Source organism: Macrosteles quadrilineatus, unplaced genomic scaffold (genome assembly GCF_028750875.1).
Source record: "Macrosteles quadrilineatus isolate MER2022 unplaced genomic scaffold, UCM_ALF_1.0 Scaffold_4__1_contigs__length_99947679, whole genome shotgun sequence".
Lineage (NCBI taxonomy): Eukaryota > Metazoa > Arthropoda > Insecta > Hemiptera > Cicadellidae > Macrosteles > Macrosteles quadrilineatus.
In genome coordinates, this window is record NW_026542597.1 from 46,785,694 (window position 1) to 46,796,902 (window position 11,209).

Consider the following 11,209-nt stretch of genomic DNA (forward strand, 5'->3'; position numbering starts at 1 on the left):
AGACTAAGACCTTCACAATGTACAAGAGGTACCAGATCCAAGGCTGTCTTCGGTAGGAGGTTTGAGCCATCGAATTATGTCTACAACAGCGGATTCACTAACTTTTGCGGGTTAGGAGAGACTGCAGCCTCTGTCGACTTCTTCTCCGGCTCACTGACGACAGTTAGAAGCTCCTTCAACCAGCTATATCAGTAATAGTAGTAGTTTCTAGAAAATTATCTTTGTTCCTCTTGATTTTTGTTATAATTTGAATAAGAAAAATATATTTATTTTCTTTTGAACAATACATGCATTTGGAATCGTCAGTTAAGTTACATACAACCGCTATAGCTATGATGTTTGGATGGTACAATGCGATCGAGTTTTGTATGGTACAAAGTAGATATTACATTATCCTCTAAGCCGACGCAAGCCCGAGAATGCACGAGTGTCTAACATAGTAATCCAGCCTGACGAATCATACTTCTATTGACAGACGACCAGCAAGGCGGATGATAAAGCTGGAGCAGCCGGCGAGGGAGCGTGGACGACACAATCAAGAGATCGTCACGGATGTAGGTACGATTTGGATCGGACCCTCGTGTGAAATCTGTGAAGTATAGTGAATAGACCAAATGAAACGAAACAGGGATGAACGAGGAATGTAAAACTATGATAATTATAGCTATAAACTGGCATCTTTGTGATTTCACATCAGTTTTAGAGGTCTACATAGGACCAATGACGTTAGGTGTACGTTTACCCCTTATTATCCATCGTAAATATACTTAATAAAGTAAAAGCTTACCTAATATATTTTTATTATGTTGAAAATTTATTACTTCAGTGTGTTTGTAATATGCGAATTTACGTTGCCAACGCCCCATCTGGTAGTAGAAATGTGATTCAAAGGGGTTCCATTAGTAGTTTCTGAAAGACGATTGCAATATAGTGAAAACTCCTGAATATGTAAAAGTGAAGTAAGTATGTAAAAGACGCTTCCGCTAAGATATCATGTTTGGTAAATAACTTGGCTATGTAAATATAGGGAGTTCTTGCACACTATTTTTTCTTTGAGTGAAGCACTGGTATGGCAGTGCAATTTAGGGTTCTACAGAAAATGTACAAAATGTAAGTTACATCTCTGGTGGCTTTAGTTGATTTTTATACTTTACTTGCCAAATTTATAGCCCATATATTTTTTAGTATATTCTATCGGTTAACCGTAACGTTAATTTACCTTTCATTGCTAATCATTTAACAAGTCCATTTATCGTTCGTAATAAACATTTATTTATATTTATTTATTTGTCTCTGAATCCATTCTATTCTTTTAGTATCGCAAATCTCTCTTAAACTTAAATCACAATGCAAGTCTGTCAAAATGAGGTTTGTAGTCTGCAGTGGGTCTTTTGAAATAATGTTGTGTTCCTTGACCACCGTCATGTATTGTTAATTTGGTACTTTGTCCTCTGAATTGAAGCAGCTTAAACTAAGTAGTAATTACTCATCATAATCATATGTTATTACTGGTAGAATTAGTTTTACTATCATAATAAATTTCATTCCTAGTATTTATGCTCAAACCATTCCTATACTTCCTATACTTTCCTATGCCATAGTTATACTTCGCTGTACCCGACAACGAATGTGGTAACATTCACGGGTTAACACGTTTGTTAAAAAATTAACAAGAAAATGTCCTTCTTCAACAAATTTATACAAGTCCTAGTTGATAAATACTCCTGTACGAAGTTTTGGCTAGTGATCACTTAAAAGTAGGCCTAATATCGGCATAACGTTATTGGAAATTAAGTAGTCTGGTAACACAGAGTACGTGATTTAATTAAAGGCTGAATGCTTTAGTATATCTACAAAACAAAAGGCAAATCTTTCGAAATATTATCATCGATTTGCCCGATAATGTAGTTAATAAAATAACAATTGTTTTTTTTTTGTACAATGTAAGTTAAAAAGATATGGTATTCCTTATCAATAAGTTTTTCGTTCACACTAATCCTTAAGTGTGAATTTTGTATTACTACTTGTAGGGTTATTATGTAATATATTTTATTTTTCTACCTTTAAAAGGTTACATAACAATTGAATTTATTAATTCAATTCAAGTTTGAAAACTATAAAACAAAATTGTCTACTTACATTGAATACCCGATGATGAATACTAGGATAAAATTTTAAAATATGACTTTGCTATTCGTGTTAACCATTAAAGTAACAGTTAAAAAAAAAAAACTATCTATACCATAGGATCTATATTATAGTCGGGATAAAGAGTTGTTCCCCAGACTGTAAAAGTTCTCGACTTCACCAGATTTATGCCCTTTCTGTCAATAACTGTGCGCCACCACTCCCAGATTAGACCAGTACATTCCCTGGCAAACACGTTGATGTCGCAAGCGTTACCAGGCAGTTCAATCTCCTCGCTGAAATAAGCTGACAAAGAATTCCAGTTCTTGGACCATTCGACGTTCTTAGAAACCTTGTTTCCATTCTTGTCGTAGTTCACCTCCTTCCAAGTGATGGCCCACTGCATTACGAATGCCCCCTTGTGGACAACCTTAAGTATACCCCTGGTTGTTACAGTGTTGGTGGTTTCGATGTATTCAGTAGACATGTGCACGACAGCTCTGGAGTTCTCTTTGATGAAGTTTGCCGAGTAGGAGATGGGATATCCCAAGTTATCGCTGGAGAACTTTGCGTATTTTACAATAACGTTGTTAACATCATTGAAGGTCCGGGCGTTTATCAAATCAATTTGCTCAGGGCTTCCACCAAGGACGAACACTTGCATCGTCAAGTCCTTCAACTTACTCATGATTTTGGATGCAGATTCAGTGTTAAAGTCGTAAAGAAACTGTCCATTGGTAGCCAGAGTGTCTTTGATCTCTTTATCAATCGAGGATGTCTCTAATTTGACGTATATTGTCCTGCCGTAAGAGACACTGTCCACCATAACTGGAGGGTCGGTGTTATTTGTCCTTTGTTTCAGTTCTGCAGCAGTCACTGATCGTGCAAAACAATCTGAGGGCTTCTCAGTAGGCGCTACACTAACAGTGTAATATATTTGTTTGAACTTGTGGATCATGATGAGTTTTTCTTGGTTTTGCATAGCACTAAAATCAACATTAGCTTCAACTGGGCTGTTCTTGAACTCCAAACCGAATTTCACTCTCAGATATTCCTGGCTGTAAGCAAACCTGTATTCACTTTGGAAGTTGGCAACAACGCTGTGGTCCTTTGAGTACTTATCAAACCATGTGTCCAGGGTCTTCTCTTTAAATGATTGGTAGTTGGCGAAGGTTGGCTCAATGGAGAAGTGGCCGTCACTGGTCAATCCTGGCAGATTTACGGTGTAAGTCAAGGGAGCACGAGCAGCTGCCAAGACATCTGGGTTGTTGTCCACGAGTCTCTGGTTGGCCAGCAGCAACGATCCAGGATAAGTTCTGTGTTCATTGACAGAAACTATTCCAATGTTAGACACTTGACTTTGTTCAGATTTCTTCTCCCTTGTAGTGACGATATAGTTATTTTTGTCATCAATCTTGTTTTCTATTCTTGTTGGAACTTTGAGGTTTGTTTCTCCAATGTAGTCCAATATTAGGTCACGAGAATAGTTCATTCCGTTAATGTAGTTGTTGACGTCGACGTCGTTGTTGGTCCCTTTTGCGACACTGTATGCACAGAAGGCTGCGACCGCAACGCTTACAAAGAGAAGTGCCAGGCTGACTTTTATTACCAAAAGTTTTACCTAGGGAAAAGGAAAGTGTTAGTAAACAGTTTTAAAAGAAACAAGTATTTACTGTACACTAAGAGGAAATGAATACAACGTAACGTATATATATATATATATACGACATGAGCTTCTCAAATATAGTATATGTTAAAGAATAGTTTATGTGACACAATTACTAGCCAAAGCCAATATATTTGAATTATTATTTAAGTTTATGCACCCTTATTCACAGGTTCTCATTCTTCGTCAAATCCCAGGTCCTTGAGAATCTTTTGACAATGGTAAACTGTTCTTCATTTTGATCCCCAGTCTATAGGCCAAAGGATCTCATACGCAGACCTTGTAGGGCTGGGTACATAATATCACATGGAAGGATGTCTCCTCCTCCTCTCCACATTTCCTACATAAGAGGCTTTCAACTTGAATTCCCATCTTGTGAAGATATCCGTGGATTATCCAATGGCCGCTGATGAAGCCAACCACCTTCTGCAGGGTCTTCCTATTCAGCACAAGGGCATCTGCCACTAATCGCACCAGTAGATGTTTACAGCATTCTCTTTGACTGTACGTTGCCAGTCTTTCATTCAGAGTCCCTTCGATATTCTATGCCCATCTACTGGCGAACAGCTCTCCTTTCTGTTTTGTAAGCTTACTGCTACAGGTTTACTGCAGCAGGTTTACTGCAGCGGGCTTACTGCTAAAATTTTACTGCCTCAGAATTACTTTGGTAAGTTTTCTGCTACAGGTTTACTGCTACAGTTTACCGCGGCAGGTATACTATGGCAAGTTTACTGCTACAGGGTTACTGCGGCAAGTTTACTGCTCCAGGTGCTACAGTTTTACTAGTACATGGTTACTGCTACAGGTTTACTGCTACAGGTGCTACAGGTTTACTGGTACATGGTTACTGCTACAGGATTACCGTGGCAGGGTTACTGCTGAAGGTTTACTGCAGCGGGTTTACTGCAGCGGGATTACTGCAACAGGTTTCTTGCTACAGGTTTACTGCTACAGGTTTACTTCCACAGGTGCTAAAGGTTTACTGCCACAGGTTTAGTGCTTCAGGTTTACTGCTACATGTAATAAAGGTTTACTGACACAGGCTTAGTGCTACTGGTTTTCTACTACCAATCTACTGCTACGGGTTTACTGCGGAATGTTTACTGCTACGAGTTTACTGCTACAGGTTTACTGCGGCAGGTTTGCTGCAGGTTTACTGTGTCAGGTTCACTGTAGCACCTTTACTAAGGCAGGTTTGTGGTGGCAGGAGGTTCACTATGAGAGGTTTACTGCGGCAGGTTTACTGTGGCTGGTTTACAGCAGCAGGTTTACTACAGCAGGTTTACTGCGGAAGGTTCACTGCAACAGGTTTACTACAGCAGGTTTACTGCGAAAGGTTCACTGCAGCAGGTTCACTATGAGAGGTTTACTGCGGCAGGTTTACTGTGGCTGGTTTACTAAGACACGTTTACTGAGGCAGATTTACAGCAGCAGGTTTACTACAGCAGGTTTACTGCGGAAGGTTCACTGCAGCAGGTTCACTATGAGAGGTTTACTGCGGCAGGTTTACTGTGGCTGGTTTACTGCGGAAGGTTCACTGCAGCAGGTTCACTATGAGAGGTTTACTGCGGCAGGTTTACTGTGGCTGGTTTACTAAGACACGTTTACTGAGGCAGATTTACAGCAGCAGGTTTACTACAGCAGGTTTACTGCGGAAGGTTCACTGCAGCAGGTTCACTATGAGAGGTTTACTGCGGCAGGTTTACTGTGGCTGGTTTACTAAGACACGTTTACTGAGGCAGATTTACAGCAGCAGGTTTACTATAGCAGGTTTACTGCGGAAGGTTCACTGCAACAGGTTTACTACAGCAGGTTTACTGCGAAAGGTTCACTGCAGCAGGTTCACTATGAGAGGTTTACTGCGGCAGGTTTACTGTGGCTGGTTTACTAAGACACGTTTACTGAGGCAGATTTACAGCAGCAGGTTTACTACAGCAGGTTTACTGCGGGAGGTTCACTGCAGCAGGTTTACTATGACAGGTTTACTGTGGCTGATTTACTAAGACAGGTTAACTGCGGCAGGTTTGCTGTAGCTGGTTTACTGAGGTATGGGCATTTCGCTTATTTAATCGCATGTAAAGTGTCCATGGATAAAAATATTAATAAACATATCACATCTCTTATTACATACGAAATATAGATGATGAAACATAACATTATATTATTTTATTCAAACTCTTACCTACTTGTGACAAAACACTGTTTTAATAACAAAACATGTAGACTAAATCAAAGTCACGAGACCTTACCGTCAGACCGTCACCGCCCACCACCGCGCTGTGCAGAACGCATCATACCGTGCTTAGCCGAACTGTTCGTGGGAAATTGTTATCTCTATCACTGTCGCTGGCAAAACGTGTCGATTGTAGGTTAAATTTAAATTAATTTATCTGTCATAACCTAACCAAACCAACCAAACTTGCTGATAATGAAAATATCGAGTCAAAAAGTTAATGCCTCCGGTGGGTTTCGAACCGGATACCTCCAAAATATCTGACCGGTGCGCTATCCACTGGACCACCGCGACATTCGGCTACTTAACGTATCGTTGCGGTAATGGTGTTCGCTCGAGCAGTGGTGTGCGGTGGCGGTCTGTCGGCAAGGGTTAATAATCAACCCAATCGAATTAAATTGATTTGCACTTATATACAAACAAAATAGAAAATTTACAAAAATAAAATAGAAGATCTAGAGGCCTTACATAAATTGTGTAAAATACGTCGCCACTTGTACTGTACGTCGGGAGTTAGGGATGGTTGTTGTAAATAACAAACACTGAATACATTTTAACTGCTTAGAGGGCCGCAAAGGGTACGTGGTGTTTACTGGGCTAAGACATGGTGTAGATTGACGTGAGGGAGGGGATTTAGGCTGTGTTCGGAAAGGTGGTGTGATGGTGGTGTGATGTGTGACGTCATGGGAATAGCCATGAGCTCCTTGATTTGAAACATCACCTGTTTTAACATATTGTCAACATAAACAGTGATTGTGGTAACATTATGGTACGAGAGTCATGCTATGGTATCATCATGGTAAAAAGTAATCAGGATATGGTATACATTGTTTATAAGAATATGAGGAAAAGTGAAATTTAAAAGTGTTTAATAGTGTAAACTTAAATACTAATTGAAATATAATGGCTTTGGCTAGTAATTATGTCATATAAAATATTCTTTGACATTCACTATATTTGAGAAGCATGTGTCATAGGTCTCTCCCCCACTATACGATTTCGGTCGTACGACAATGTGTTGTGCGATATTCTTATCGTATGTGTGGTCATCGCCCACTTTACGACACTTTATCGGATAAATGACCAGTTGCTCGGTAGCCCTGGAAGAGTGAGTGTTTGTTGCGCAATATCTTAAAACAGTGGTTCTGTATCAAATGGTATCCGTTACGTGTTGTTGCAACGTGGCTGCTGTGCACATATTAAGCGATAGTGGCCAATGTAGGTCTACAGCATTAAATAAATAATTATTTTTATGTGCAGATTATTTCTTAGGTTAATGTATTTAAAGACATTTTCAAATTATATAAGTCCATGCCTTTTACAAGTTTTTAAATTTACCATAACTATAATAGGTTTTTGGTATAGTCTGGTGAAAAGTTTGTATGTTCCAATTTTTTTATTAGTTTTTAAATATTGATGATTTAATTTTACCAATATAAAATATTTAGGTATTGGTGTATTAGGTATATAGAATATTCTGAAAAAGGAATATTTAGGTATTGGTGAAACTATTTAACACAAAATAATTAATAATAATGATTAGAAAATAATAAATAATAACCAAACTCGCATTGTTTCAATAATTATTTTGGTATATTTACTCATAAGTGATGCAGTATATAAACATATTATAAAGAATAGGATGTATAGAAATATAACCTGCTACTTGAACCAGTAGTGTTAAAATTTCTTTAATAGTTACAAGCTAACATGAAATTATAATTTTTAGTCTAGAATTTCATATAAAACATGGTATTTCGCCTGAACTGTACATCTGATGATATTTCCTTAACATCTGGAAGTTTTTGAACGATGGATATTATTACAAAAAATGATTATTAATATAACTTGTCCTACTAAGAAGAAGGCAAGTTATCGTTGATCTGCTAAACTGCGTAGATTCAAACTATTATTTATTCCAAATAGTAAATTATTATGCTATTTTAGGCCTAAGTGTAAAAAATTGACGATAAAGTAATAGCTTTACTTAATTTGAGTAGTGTCAGGTAATTTAGTAGCTATTGGTAAAGCTTCTCGTAATGTATTTATGTGTAATAGTTTGACATAACGTTATGAGTATTTTCACCTTAAACAAAAAAACAGGTTAAAAACTTGAAAAAAAAATAGCCGTATGGGCAAGTTGATAGAGTGGGAACGAACTTGTTCTTTTAGGTCTTTACAATATTTTGCGCATTACAAAATTTTTGGGTTTTTCTTAATTTATTAATAAAGTTTTGTTAACTCCTCCTCAGCATGGCAAGGCATATTGCAGTCTTGGGTTGATTAAAACAAAGCATTATGTTTTAAAATTGATTAAATAACAGAAGTTACTTATGAGTCACATTTTTGTATTTGTTTGCGTTCCTTTGCATGACAATTTTATATCTGATGTTTAAAAGTGATTTGTTTCATTGAGCAAAACGCAGAATATTGTATGTATTTTACTTTTTCTAAAGGTCGGAAGGTACATAATTGTGGACTGCACATTGAGGAATGAAGGTTTAAGAGGGGTGTCGTAGTGAGAATGTAAGATTTTATGAAGTTTAGTATAATTAATTGTATTACATTTATCCTTATAATTCATAATATTTTAAAAGAGATATTGTATTTATAAAAAAGATAGTTTGTTTACATATTGTATCACTTTACTCGAGTGGCGGATCTGAGGTCGCATACCTACTTTATCGACATTAGGATATTGACTAGTGAATATTATTGTGTCAACTTTACCCATTCAACTTCAGAGATGCTCTGGGTTAAGTTATCTTTTTCCTTAAGAAGTCGTTCCATTTCTTCTTTTGTGTTTTGATTCTCTTTCTACATTAGTTTCAATCGTATGTTGAAATTATCGACAGAGTTTTGAATGTTGTATGATCTAAATTTGTTACCGATATGCATGAGAGATTCACTAGACTTCGTTGATACAGTCATTGTTCATTGCTTCAATGATTAAACATGGCGGACAGTTCCTTTGACCCCACCACTTGCCTCATAGAACATCAAGCTACAGCCACCACACTTAATGTTTCATGGTAGTTTTAAGTTCCCCCACAATTGACAAAACACAGTCCGCACACTATCCCCACTGATAATCTCAGTGAATTAGCTTTAAAAATTTGTTAACCATATCAACGCACTTTTACTTAAGACTAATAAGCCGATACGTAGGTTAAGGCCGGTCAGATACAAGTGGGACTCAGTCAACGAAGCGTTACAACAGTTTGTCCCAATCCACAAACAGATAATACTTAGATAAGACGGAGAAACTAAATAGAGAAGTTCTATCACAAAATAGGGAGTCAAGTCTACTCTTTGGTGGTTTTATCAAACTGAGTCATGTGAAGGTCGAGTGTATCTTAAGATAATTCTCGTGGAATGGGTGTAATAAGTTGAGTGGATGTGTCACTGATAAACGTTAACTTTTTTTTATCTAAGAATAGTTCATTATTGATTCATTGTCACGAACAACTAGATATAAAATTTCAAATTTTATATTTGTGTCAAAAACCAATCCGATTGTTGAGCAAATTATATAAAATATCTAATTATGATATATTTATATCGATAATATATCTATCGATATGTTACATTTGCTTATACGATAGGTTAAAGCTGTTATAGATGTTAAATGGGCATTTTTATAACAACAAATAGTAATGTACGAAACTATGTATTGAATGGTGATAAAACAGTAACCGGTTGGCTGATATCACAACAGAGCACAGATTAACTGAAGTTTTGCTGCGTGTTTTCTTTGTACCGAATTAGGCTCTAATCAATCTTATCTGATCAAAATGCGCAGTGCAATTGTTTCAAACTAATAAAGTTGTATTAAATTAGATATATTATCATTATTCGCAACATATTTAGCTAGATGTCAAACTTATGCGGACGAGTCTTAAACCGCACACATCAAAAGCACACACAAGAAACAACAACAAAACTAGCGATAAGATGGGTTTGTTGTTGAAACTGTAGGCTCCTACACTGTTTTTATGACCGGATAGCAAGAAAACAATATTATACCATGTTCTCACTCCTTCTGTAGTGTTTGTAGATGAGTGTTATAAGTCAAATAAGAGTCCATCGTCAACACGAGATATTGATCTCACTTCTTTTAAGGAATTTTAGAAATCAGTAAGTCATTTAATTATAATTAATCACCAGTTTTGTATTAGCAGCTTGGTTCTAATCTGAACCTGTGTTATGTGTGTGAATTTGTGCTAGTATACTATAGAGCAATGGCATCGGCTGCTACAAACTCCATCGAGAAAGGAAATCGAGGATAAGTATCATAACCTGCACATCAAAAAGCAAAAAGCGTTAAGGTACAGAAAATTATTTCTGTGGTTAAGGTGAGTACCGATATCAGCTGCAGCCCTACCTTGAGTTGACTAAAGGTCATGTGAGTAAGCGTAGCTAACGAACTTCAAACAGGACGTGATTGAGCGATGCGAACGAGCTCGTCTTGAAAACGAACGAGCATTTAACATAAAACCACATTGGGACAGGACGTCTGTCGGACCATCTAGTTGTTTATAAAACTATGATAAAGTGTTTTACATAGTGGAGAATTTAAAAGTTGTTGAGTAAACAGGTGTGCTGCAATCGAGGATTAATATTTTTGGACATATCCAAATGTAAAATAATTTCTGTACTACACATTCTAAAGAAACATTGTGGCACTATTTCAAATCAAGGCTAATACAGAATGTTGTGAATATTCAAATCCACAAAACCGTTGGTGAAAGTAAACATCTGCTTTGATAAAAATTGTATTTCTTTGTAAACATTGTAGTCTTAAAAGTCTGACATTGGAGAGCCCTTTTTACGGATCTGCACAAATCTTTACACAAACCACCCTTGAATAATGCTTAATAATGCCTAAAAGTTTCATCACAATCTGTCGACCGGTTTAGGATTCCATAGGGTATATAAATACATACTTCCTCTTTTATAGTAAAAAAAAAACATTATATGGATTAAATATGCATACATTACATTAATACATTATTTTATTTTTATTTTAATATTTTCTATGATATTTTAGTGATATCGCAGACCAGCATCACTCTAAAATTAATAATATGTATCTTGATAAATCTTCGGAATATTTAATAAAACTGAAACAAATCAAGAATAACCAACCCGATTTAAATTAAACTTAACCAAAAGTAAAAGTA

At 36.6% G+C, this 11,209-nt stretch overlaps 1 protein-coding gene across 1 annotated transcript; it reads right to left on the reverse strand.

Moving 5' to 3' along the window:
- Positions 1–1,517: 1,517 nt before the first annotated feature.
- On the reverse strand, positions 1,518–9,297 carry LOC128992167 (alveolysin-like). Its single transcript, XM_054415612.1, has 2 exons — positions 8,757–9,297; positions 1,518–3,748 (listed from the first exon to the last, which is right to left on the reverse strand). The coding sequence occupies exons 1-2, from the start codon at positions 8,814–8,816 to the stop codon at positions 2,237–2,239; spliced, it is 1,572 nt and encodes a 523-aa protein (XP_054271587.1). The 5' UTR covers positions 8,817–9,297; the 3' UTR covers positions 1,518–2,236.
- Between the last annotated feature and the right edge of the window lie 1,912 nt (positions 9,298–11,209).

Bases quoted from the DNA above. Each gene is read 5' to 3' on its own strand.
- LOC128992167 (XM_054415612.1), bottom strand. From the start codon at position 8,816: ATGGAACGACTTCTTAAGGAAAAAGATAACTTAACCCAGAGCATCTCT. The intron at 3,749-8,756 runs GTAAAGTTGACA...CCTTTTCCCTAG, and splicing joins GCATCTCTGAAGTTGAATGG to GTAAAACTTTTGGTAATAAA.